The sequence below is a fragment of the Coturnix japonica genome, chromosome 15, assembly GCF_054131305.1.
Source record: "Coturnix japonica strain WE chromosome 15, WE-NBRP24, whole genome shotgun sequence".
In the NCBI taxonomy this organism is placed as follows: Eukaryota; Metazoa; Chordata; class Aves; order Galliformes; family Phasianidae; genus Coturnix; species Coturnix japonica.
The window spans coordinates 5,829,096-5,841,310 of record NC_140677.1 but is presented as its reverse complement, the minus strand read 5'-3'; the positions used below and the strand labels follow the sequence as shown (position 1 = coordinate 5,841,310).

Below are 12,215 nucleotides of genomic sequence, written 5' to 3'. Positions count from 1 at the left end.
CAGGCAGAACAGTGGGTGATACCGACCTAGTGCCACGCAGGGCACAGCACCTCTGGGCCAGGAGGGATGATGGGGTTGTGCCCTCAGTATCACAGCTCAGGTGCATCCAATGGACCTTGGTTCATCACAGTGGTGGTTGGCTGTGCACATGTGACATTCTTTAAGAGAAAACAACCTTCTCAATTGAGCAATTCTGAATTTCCCAGCAGTTACCGCCAGCTCTATGGCTTTGCATACAGCACCTGCCCACATACGCTCCTTCTGGTAAAGCATCAGCTGCACGGAAGTAATTGAAAACATTTAAGCAAAAAACCTTTTGTCATATTGCAAAATGTTAACACCACTCAGGGCACTCCACTGCTCTAAAGGACAGTACAGCCACGTGGCTGCAGACACAGCTTTTCCAGCCTGAATTATGGATTTATAACACTCAGAACAGGGAGTCCAAAAAGCCAAGACTTTGCAGTGCTCTTCCACTGCTTTTCCCCGTGGTCCCCATTGACTTAAGCAGGGAGATAGTTGATTTTTCATGTCTAAGCTCAGGCACTGAAAAAGTAAAATGAATCCTCATCCAATGGGAAGTTGAGGAAAGCAAATCCAAGCAGCTGCGTGTGAAAATTACATGAAGGCAAAAAACCACTAAGTGTAAGCCTCAGGATAGAGAAACATTCAGTCAAGTGCACAAATGCCTTCCACGTGTTCTGGATGGAAAGAAACTGAATTTTTTAAAGACCAACATGGAAACTGCTTTAAGCAATTTGTCATTTTCAATAGAGCTTCTGCAGCAAAAGAGAGATGTGGACAAGTTAAACAAGTTCCTACTGGAGCAGCTGCATGCGATGCTTCAGCTCCTGCTTTCAGTCTCCTTAGAAAAGAAATATTTATAATTTTGCCATTCAGGAAGACTTTGAAATGTCACTGCCATTTGATTTTACTTGTTAGGAGGAAATGCAGAGTTGAGAGCAGAAGAAAGCGTTGCAAACACCATCCTGTATTTTATACGCTTTGGTTCAGGCTCTTTGGTGAGCAGGTGCCAACACATGAATATTTCCCATTTACCTAAGAATGAGGAACCTGGATATATTCCCTGTAAGCATCACAAATTAAACCTCACCTGAAGCTTTGAAGTACATGAAATGCAATCAGAAGGAGAACTCCGTTTTAGAGCATCCAGGTGCTCAGTCTGACCTTGGGACAATGCTCTCATGGATAAAAATTCTCCAAAGGTGATTCACCACAACGCACAACAATTGTGAGGTCTCTCCTGCACCGGGGATTTGGGGGAATCAGACACACAATGAATGTTCCCCACTATTTGTGCTGCTGTTCTGACTGCTATTGGCATTTAGCAGTAGCCAGATGGCTCTGAAGAGCCTCTGGTAGAGAAGAGGTGCCCAGGAAGATGCTTGATATCTCCTAAAATCAGAGCAACAGAAGTAGAACAGTAAGTACACAAATGCCCACAATGTGGCTGTTGCCTGTTACAGTGAATTGTGCCTCCATCCGCAATCAATACACCATTTGTCATTTAAGTACTCAAGGTGGCTAGAAAAAAGTTCCAGAATCTCTGGAAAAAGGCTCAAAGCAGAATGCAGATGTAACCTTCCCTGCCCAGTCAATGCAGTGTGGAAAATACTTGTATTTGCAGTCAGGGGTAAGATCCCATCCCATCAGGGCAGCTGCCACGACAGCAGATGTACCCAACAAAAGCAATGTGAAATAGGGTTTGGTTAATTCATCACAACCTTTGAACATCAGTGAGCTCTCAAAGATGATGACACTGTGCCCAGCTTTTATACAAACAGCAGTTTGCACACTGGTTCAGACAAGCCTCAGCACCTTTTATGGACAGACAGACAGACAGACAGAAGAAGCCCTCTGTGATCTACTTACTGTGCTAGCACACACTTAAATTTAAGCTCTCTCGTTTTCACTGGGGTTTTTCTCCTGTGTAACAGCTTCAGCAGATCCAAATTCACGTACTCACTGCTTACTACCCCATGACGCAACCAAGCTATCCTATCCCAGCTCAGTATTATACAAAGGCTGCCTTAGCTCCTGGAAAACCTGATGTGTTTTCTACTAATAACTGGAAAACTGGGAGCAGAAAACAGAACTAAATGGAAAAGCCACCTTGGATAATCCCCAGGTCATCTCTTTGGCAGATAAAAATCTCAGTTTTGCAATATTTGGCCTGCACACAATCTGGCGTCACTTTGAGACTTCACAGCCCCTCTTGCCCATCTCTCCTGTCCCATTTCCAGGCAGGGACAGCTCTGTGGGCGAATGCACTGCCAGCAGAACAGCCTCCAACTCCACCAGGCTTAAAATATTGCTGTAATTGACCCGGGTCTTCATTTCTTCTGCCACTCTCACAAAACCAATCACCGTCTGTTAAAGTTTAACTTTCACCTGCCTTTGGAATGAGGGAGCTCAAACATCTGCATTGCCTTTTAAGGGACAGAGAGCTGCCAGCAGGGTGGAACTAGGCACCTTCCTCAGATAACCCTTGGAGCAATGCTCCAGTTTTCCCACCCAAAATGACTCATGGGAAACAAGGAAGGTCATGGCAGCAGCTGCCCCATAGCACCAGGCAAGGAGTCGGGGTCCTGCTCTACTGAGGGCTCAGGAACACACGTACCCCATGTTCCTGCAGGGACTTATCCAGGCATCACTAACTCACCTTCACCACATGAACGGCATGGAGCAGATCAGGAATGTTTTTACCATGATCGGATGTTGCTTGTGCATCCCATGAGAAGGGAATGGGTATGGGAACTGTTTGGAGCCACTGCAGTGGTGGTTTTATGCCATCAAATAGCTGTTCCACTGCAGTGTTTTGCCATTTACTGTGAATTTTACAGCATTGGCTGTTTGACAACCTGAGCTGCTGCTGTCATGGGATAAGTTTCCACTAAAAAGAAAGAAAAAAAAGAGACAGAAAAGATGCCAGAACTTCTTACCAAAGCAGCATTTGACAATAAGAATGCTACAGTGCAAAAAAGTGAAGATATCTATATAAACACACACAGTTCACATGTCCGAGGAGCCTCACCCAGGAATTCAAACTATTTTGATAGGTGATGCACAATGTTTTCTCAGGCTCCTCCTACTTGGCTGGGTGCAGACTGAAAACTTTCCCCTACACATAACCCTTGGACCAGCACAGCCCTGCTGTCCTCAGCGCCCTGTCTGGGTTTTCCTGCTGTGCCTCCCGCAACAGGCAGCTATGGGGCTGAGCAGCCTCGCTCCTTGCAAACACAGCCTCCAGCTATGGGAAGGACTGATGCAGGCTGTGCTTCAAGTTCAGACCAAAAGACCTCCATGTGAATTTGGGTCAGTGATTGATACTCTCAGTCAGCCCACGCTTCTTCATTTATAAGTGGGGAAAAAAAAGAAGGGGGAGGAGTGGGGAGAGAATCCAGCTATGGTAAATGTAGGACAGTATTCTTCAGCACAGGTCTCCATTTGGAAGCAGTCTGGTTTAATAGCAGCAGGTTGCACTGGACAGGGAGGTACCAACAGAACACACAGATTATGCATAAGTTGACAAAGAGCTGCACACTGCTGCTATTTGCACATAAAACCATGACACAGAAATTACTGTGATATGGGCAGAAGACAATTCAATTACAAAGAAAATTAAAAGAAACAGTCAACACTACAATAAACAAGTAAGTTGTGATTTACTTTGAACATAACCCCTACAGAGTGCCTGACTGCTCACCCAGCAGAGCCAGAGGACGTGCTCAATGCAGTCACACTGCTGCCATTCCTTTCAACCACAGATCAGTGCAAATTAAGACATTATTCTATATTAGTCACTTCATTGTTTAAGGAAAAATACATACAGAGACAGAGAAGAACTTGACTCTTTGCTGTGCATGAAACCAGCCTCTCTTGTCCTGAGGATAAGGGAGGACAATGCTGGAGCAGCACCGAAGGCTGCCAGAGCCCTGCAGCTCCAACACCACACAGAGGATGTTCAGTGGGGGGGACAACCATGTCCCCAAACACAACTAGAACAGATTTACCCCATGCCCACCAGCTATCAGCCAGCCTAGGGTGCATTGTGCCACATGGCCCCAGCTGTCCTCATGCAGGCTGTCCTCTAGCAGCAGCCTGGGGCAGCACAAGCTATTTCAGGCACCGCATCCTCACGGGGATCCCACAGCAATGCTGCATCCCAGATTCTACATCGATGCAGGCATTTAGGGTGAGCAGAACAAAATGATTTTTGCCCAAACTGCCCTGGGAGAGCTGTCTAATCAGCTGGAAATACACTTCTCCAGTCCTGCAGAAAGCTTTCATGCCTCTGCTTTTAAAAGACATGATGCCGTACAGCAGATCCTCTCCCAACACCCATCTCCCATTTAGAGGCAGGAGACAGCTGTGGCAGTGGTAGCAAATCCAGAAGGGAGCATGGGGAAGTCTCTCCTGAGACCAAAACCTGAGCAGTCCCCTCTGCCTCTCTCCAGCCACCCCCAGCTTCCAGTGAACTACCAGAGAACCGTTCCTCTGGCAGTCCAACCCCCACGAGATCCTCCTACATCACTACCTGGGAGCTGCACACACACCTTTGGGAATGGAGGACTCCATCTTTTCCTTACATACTCCCCACTATTTTTAAGAAAGATCCTCTCACAGTTACTCTGAAGCCTGGATTCTTACCTTTCCAGTTTAACCTGTTTGGAGACTGCTTACCCATCTTTTGCTTATGCATCACCCTCAAAATAAAGAAAAACAAATCAAGGCATCTGTGTCTGTCATCAGTTAGGGCTAATATCCGCTCTGCACAGGATCCTCACCGCAGCAATAAGTGGAGCTGAACATGAAAGTTTTTTTTGAAAGCATACAATATCTGCACAGCTTTGTTTGTGTTGAAGGAGTGGCAGGATTTTAGGCAGCCTCACTTTCAAAGGCTTTTTGTTAATAACTAAGGGAAAAAACCCCAGAGCTGAGGTTTTCCCCTGATTGAAGGATATGAAGAAAGAAAAGTCTGGTCTCTTCCCAACCTAATTGTAAGGAGGCACTGATCTTCCAAAATTACAGATGTGTAGTCCAAGACAATGGACTCTTTCCACAAGGATTAGCAAACCAGGCAAAGCTGATGCCTCATTCAAATGCATTGCAACTGTGAGTGCATCTGCTCCACTCTGCAAGGGAGCCTTCCTTGTTTGCTTTGGGGGTTTTGTTGTTCCATTCACAAAGGCAGGAGGACACCTTGTGCTATTTAGGTACCAAGCAGTGTTGTTTGGCCTCAAGAGGACACTCAATGAAAACAGTAAAAACGTTTGTTTGTTTGTTTTCATTTCAGTTATGATACAAATCCTCTGCGACACAAAAACAGGAACTGTTCTCAGCCAAAAGCCAACTCTGCAAAAACGTAACCAAAACATCAGGACCTGAAGAAAAAACTGCATTGCTTCTGAAAGGTACACTAGGGGCAATTAAAAATATATATGTAGGTTTAAAGTATATTATTAACATAAAACAGCTCAGCACAAACGATGCCAAAGGCAGAACCGGGAATTAGAAGAGAATGGTGCCATCATTCCAGCCTGCAGCAGCTTTGGAAACCACGGGAAATGTCAGGGCATGAAGGATGGATGGAGAGTCTGACCTTTGGAAAGTGGAGGGTGGATATGGATAAAAACATCCCAGCTCCCCTGAGCCACACCATTCTGATGGGGCCAGGAGGGATGCTGGCCCACCTGTCTGGTCCGAAGGAAGAGACATGAAAAAAACATATAAAACAATAATAATAAATCCAAGCCTGACAGCATATCAGCCTAGGGTAAAGGCTGCCAAGATGCTCTGGGATTAGGCAGCTTCTGCCACAGCTCTCCATCAGATCAGCAGAAAACAAACCCTGGCCAGTAGCCCAGGCTGAGGTTTGTTTCCCAACACCGGCTCCCTGAAGAGCACCTCGCACTTAATGCACGGCATGCATTTCATCTGTGGCTCTCCGGATGGAGCAGAAAGCCTCAGTGTTCTTCAGGAGCTGCTCCTGCACTCCTGGCAGTGCTGCTGCTCAGTGCTGAGCTGCTGCTGCTGTCCCACAGGCAGTACCTCAAGTGATGTTCATCTGACACAAGGAGGATGGTGCATCCCTGTGCCTTTGGTGTAAAAAGATCACTTAACATGTAGGGAAAAAAATAAATATATATATATATACACACACACACACACACACACACACACACACAATGTTTTATATGAGTTAGAGATCTACTCTGCAGGAACATGAAGCCAGGGGGGTCAGGATTTTGCTGCTCCAGGGCCTGGTACCCACTGCAGGAAGAGGGGGGACATTTCTTGGGCAGCAAAGAGATACAGCAATGGTCAGAAGGTTCGTGAAGGATCTTGAGCCACAACAAGATGACAATCCCAAGGACAGCAATACAATGAGCTACAGATAGTTTGGTTTTCAAAGCAGTTAAGAGGTTAAATTGAAGTTTCTAACAAGACACGCAGAAGATGAACCTTAAATCTCACAACAGCAGCTCAGTAATTCACTCGTGCAGAAGATGTAACTGTCTTAAAAAATAAGCTGAAACAACACACAGGATGCTGTTAACATCTTATTTTGCAACACCACTGCAATACTGCTCATAATGAGACTTTAATTGTGATTTAATTGCACTGTGATCTGGCTGTCCATAAAGAGGGAGCCCGGAGTCCCATCACAATGAGTGGAAAGATTAACCTCATTGTGAAAAACATAATCCCGTTTCACGCCATTAGAAGGATCGTATTAATTCCAACTCAAGGATGCAGCACTGAATCATTGCCCGAAGCAGGACGGCTGTGCCCTACCACAGCAGCATCAGCTTCTGCACCCTGACAAGGAGAGGGCCCTATGGTCAGCACAGCAACAGCCATCCAGCAGCAGCATTCCAGCAGGCAGGCAGACATCTTTCAGATGATGAAGGCAGTGCCACTTTAAAGAGAGAAGATTAATGGTTTGCAACAAAATATATGAGATGCGACGCGAAAGAGAAAATCTGTCCTCTTTTATTTTACATCTCGTTAGTGACTGGCCCTGTCTGATGCTCATCCCAGAGGGGCAGTGTTGAAAACAGACCTTACCAATCTAAAATGCACCAACATCTCCGCACTTGGCATGTGGGAGCTTTCACTCTGAATCCACTTCAGTTCTCAAAGCACTGTTCTCACAAACCATCTCCAGGAAGAAAAAGCCCAACCTCTGTTCACACCAGCTTTTAGGAAGAAGCTGTTTTTATTCACTTTGGTGAGTGAAACTGATCTCAACACTTTGCTTCTATGGCAAATGCCAACCTGATGCTGCAAGTGTTCACTCATCCAACCATGCCTGAGGACTTACCTCAGGGCCAAGTTAATGTTTGAAAAGGAAGGAACGGAGCCCATATCACAGGGTAAACAGCCAGCAGTTCCATCTGGGGCCACACCTGCTCCTGCTCACCCTGAACATGGCTGACATAAAGCCACAGCTCCTCCTGTCCACAGGACCAGCACAACTCCAAAGTACTACCAGAATCATTAATTGCACTGACCTGATGGAAATACATCACCATTTCACAGCCATTGGTTATGCAGGGAGTTAGGATCCTGAGAAAGACTTTTTGCAGGAGCAAAGAGTTGAATGAAGGATGGAAAAAATCAATTTTAAAATAAGCATATGGGAACAAGAGCTTCAGCAGATCTCCTGCCCCAGCGCCTGGCTCAGGCAGCAGCTGGCACAGGTCACCAACCAGAGTACAAAAACAAAAGGCCACAGCTTAAAAGCTCTATAAACGCATCTCTCCCCCTCAGAGGGAGAAAGAAAAGCCATACATCTTGCCTTAAAGGAAATGCCATGTGTAGATATGAAGATACAGCCTTCATTCTTCCCTCGTAAAGACAGTATGATGATCTGCTGCTGTGTTGGTCCACATTGCCGTACCCCCACACAGGGTGCCCAGTGTTGCACCCTGCCACTTACTTCTGATTTCTCTGAGCAAGCACAGGGGCACAGATGTAAGATGAAAACAGCCTTAAAAGCAGTGCATGTTAACTGAGCTTCCCTTCACACCTCTGAAAGACACACAGCAGCAGATTCTTCCTCTCTCTTCCCAAAAACAACCCACTACAGTGGTATCTTTTCCCCCTCAAACATAACACCAAAAAAGGGCACAAAGGTTTATTTCCTTTCTCTCCCCCATAGAAGTTCCTTAGCTCCTCACTCTCTCTCTCTCTCAGGATAAGCAAAGGACCAAGAAATCCCACGCCAGCAATATGAAATACTGCTCTTCCAATTAAGCAAATTCATAAACGTTCCCCATTTTTGTACTTTGTGGGAACCTACTCAAACTTACAGCTCACAAAAGAAAAAGAAAATATTGCACGTGGACCTGCAAGTCTATAAACCTCAGTTTAACGACAGAACACGTGCACAGCTTATTTGACCTTAGTTTCACATCCCGGTCCCTTGTTGTCCACTAACTGCAAGGTCAGAACACCTATTTTCTCTGTTTGTGCTCATAGATGACTGACTCATTTATAGTAAATTTCCTGTTTTTCCAGCCTTGTAAATGTCATACGAAATAGACCAGGCAGTAAAATGTATACATTACCAGGCCAAGATCACCCTAGTGCTGCAGCACCAGCAGACCAGGCACCACACACTGGGAAGAGGAGGAGATGTGTGCTTACACCCTCATCTTCACATTCCTTCATTGCCTGCTCCAGTGCCACACGCCTCCTGTTGCATGACAGCTGCCATCCCCACAATGAGCTTTTTAATCAGCAAAGGAGTAATGTATTTTAATTCAAACACTCTCCTTTCCTACGCGTGGAATCCTGACCCACGAGGGAGCTCCCTGCTCAGTGCAGAGCAGCACACAGATGCCAGGTTTTCATTGAGAGGCACATAGAATGATTCCAAACCACAAAGAAAGAAAGAAAATGAATGATAAGACAAAACTATATATTTCTATTCTACATTTCATTCTAATAAAGCATTCAAAATCAATCATCATCATCACCATAACCAGGCTTGGCTCTCCCCTCTGGGTATGGATGATGCAAGGCTCAAGTGCCTGCCCCGACTCCAGGCACAGCTTTGAACTTTTTTCTCCCCAGCTCCAGGAAATCCCAACCAGCACCCTACAAACTCCTCCCGTTTCGACCATCCTGGAGCCAAGGTGTGTTTACCATCAAATTCTGTCATTTCTGGTATGTTTCAAAGACAAGTTTCTATTTAGACTAATGAATGTTTCCAAAACAACCAAAAGTTTAATCACCGGTCGCTTGCTGGGAAGGACTCGCACACCTTCCTTCACCCACCAACCACACTGCAACATCACAGGCTGTATTTTAACACCTACTACAACAACTGGTTCACCAAAACCTGCCCTGTTTCCCCATACTTCAGCCTCCTGCTTCCCCCCCCCACCCTGTCAGGGCAGCCTGCACCGACCCACTCTGTTCCCCAGCAGCAGGGAGAGCAGGCGTTAAAGACAGCTGGGTTTGGTGGAGTTTGGCACTGTTTGCTGGAATATCTCTACAATGTGAATGTTCCTAGAATCACTAAGGTTGGAAAAGACTTCTAAGATCATCCTGTCTAACCATCCACCCACCACCAACACTGCACGCGTCCCTAAGTACCACATCAGCCCTTAACCACCTCCATGGACTGAGACTCCACTACTTCCCCTGGCAGTCTGTTCCCAATGTTACTGTAACCGCACATTGGTAACCTGTTTCAAATTACCGATGAATGGCTGCGCTTCCATGCAGCTCCACCCACTGCACACCCCCAAACTTTGCGATGTGCCTGGACCACGACAAACTTTCTCCTAACGACTCTCCCTACGGAACCTGCCCTTCCTTCCTCCCTTCCTCACAGCTGTCATCGCAGGTGCCCATCTGTCGTCCCACCCATCCCATAGCAGCAACACGGGCAGTTTCCTGGCGCTGAATTCCAGTCCTGCCCTGGAAACTGCAAGTTGGTTGCCACGCTTTTGACGTTGACCTGTTGTATCACTGCAGCGTCTACATGGATACAAAGTGGATTCTAAAGGTCTCTTGCTGTTCCGGCCCCCGGCCCAGCCACAGAGCTATACCTGTGTGCGCCCTCACCTAAGGGGCAGCAGCCCTACACTGGCCTTAACCCGGAGACGAGCAGCCCTAAGGGATGAGTGACAGCACTCCCCCTCCCACAAGCGACGGTCCCACACAGGCACGGAGCTCACGCTCACTTCTGGCCAAGTCTCCATCCACCATCGCTGCAGGGAGCGATGCGGGACTGTGGGAGTGAGGAACCCAGCACCCCGTGCCCCAATACCAGATGCCGGCCCCGCAATCACTTAACACAGACTAGGAACGCGCGAGGAGCCGTAGGGATGCAGGCGCTCGGAGGCACGCTTGCACGTGGCAAAGGTGAGCACCCGCGTGTGTGCAAGCGTGACACGGGCAGCAACCTCGCTCCTCGCTCAGCCTGCACTGCCCAAAGGGAAAACGTTCACCTTTCCCTTCCCGCACCTTTCCCACGCTCGGACACCCCCCGGCCCCTCGCACCTTGTTTGACGGCTTTCACCACGATGGGCTCCTTGCAGCTCCGGATCACCTCCAGCACGTCGTAACGCGGCAGCCCGGAGACGCGCACCCCCTGCACCTCCAGCAGCAGATCCCCCTCGCACAGCGACTGCTCGCCGCCTCCGGCCGCCACCGCGCCCGCGTAGGGGAACTCGCCGTGCTCCGCGCCGCCCAGCAGGACGAAGCCCAGCTGCCCGCCGGGCCCGCGGCTCAGCGCGCACTGCCGCACCCGGCTGGCCCAGTGGTTCTTCTTCTGGACGACCCGCGACATGGCGTTGCGCGGTTCTCCGCGCCCGCGGCGGCGGGTTAAGCAGGTGCGCAGGGGCTCCGACCCGCTGCCTCATAGACCTCTCCGCACCGCCCGCTCACAGCCATCACCGCCGACGCCGTGCCCGCATGGCTCCGCGCCCGCGGAAAGGACTTTAAAATAATAATAATAATTAAGGGAAAAAAAAAAATAAATAAAAACTAAAAGAAAAAAAAAATGTAAAAAATGTAAAAAGTGCTCAGTAAGCAAATCCGGCTCGTTCTCGCCCTCCTTCTCTCCGCCGCCGCGGGGCCGCTTTGTTTTCTCTCCTCCACCCTCTGCTCTCTTTCTCTCTCTCTCTGTCTCCGCGGGCGCGGACTCGGCGCCTTTAAGGCGCTACAAAGCCCCGCTTGTTTTGTTTCACTTCGCTCCGTCCCGCTCCGCCGCGCTCCGCACCGCCGGCGCAGGCGCCCTGACACGGCCCGCCCCGGCCCCCGCCCGCCTCCCCGCCCACGGGCCGGCCCCGCAACCCGGCTCGAGCCGCGCGGGGCTCCGGGCGGGTGGAGGCGGAGCGACCCTCGGGAGAGCCGGGCACGCGGAGGTCCCGGGGGGCGGTGGGTGCTGAGCATGAGCCGAGGACCGTGCGAGTTGTGCAGGTGCGGAGTGGGAGCCCACCTGTGCCCACCTGTGCCTTTGGTGGGAAGGACTGCACGAGCTTCTCCGCTTGTCTGCTCCGAAGTGCCCGAATTTCTGATGTCAGCGATGTTCTCGCCTTTTGTTTTTCCCACGCAGAACAGATCTGCACTTTCTGGTGGGGAGAAATGGTGCGCATCCATCCAGCCACCTTTAGCCGCAGCTCTTCGAAGTTACCCAGAACTCGTGCAAAAACTCTAGTGGGGACTGTCCGTGTGCCTGCACCGGCTGTCCCTCCCCACTCACACTCTGTACCTCCAAACCTGAAAGCCGGGCTACATTCTGAGCAGCCTAATGCATGACCGATCCCCGTTCAGCAAGGAGTTTGGTTGTCAGGTGAGTGCCTGCCCTGTTTCAGTGCTAATCAGAACTCAGAAGTGACACTGAGGAGCAAAGCCTCTTCTTGTTCCCTGCGCTGCCCTCTCGTGTGCCCTCATCTCTCCAGCCATGCATGTACCCAAATGATCTGTGATGCCAACAGGCCGGGGGATGTACGCAACAGCTGTGGCTGCAGCTCAGCTGGGCTTGGTTCCCAGACCCCAAAAGTGGGGTGACAGCAGTTTCCCAGCCCTTCCATCTGTCCCAGGTGAAAGAGAGGATCCCATCCTTCTCTCATACTCAGCATCCCCATCACTGCTTCCCTGCAGCTGAGATCCCTCCCACAGCTTTTTCCTCGAATTCCCATTCACTGCAGGTAATGCTCTGCAGCCACAGA

At 49.1% G+C, this 12,215-nt stretch overlaps 1 protein-coding gene across 25 annotated transcripts in view; it reads right to left on the bottom strand.

Moving 5' to 3' along the window:
* Positions 1–11,302, bottom strand: part of MAGI1 (membrane associated guanylate kinase, WW and PDZ domain containing 1) — a 284,769-nt gene extending 273,467 nt beyond the window's left edge. For 24 of the 25 annotated variants that reach the window (XM_015875201.3, XM_015875203.3, XM_085516258.1 and 21 more), the window contains exon 1: positions 10,543–11,286. In XM_015875201.3, the coding sequence (XP_015730687.2) occupies positions 10,543–10,831 (289 nt within the window). In that variant the 5' untranslated portion in view covers positions 10,832–11,286. Of the gene's footprint in view, positions 1–10,542 lie in introns of all 25 variants that reach the window. The other variant, XM_085516259.1, reaches the window with a different exon arrangement.
* Positions 11,303–12,215: the final 913 nt, after the last annotated feature.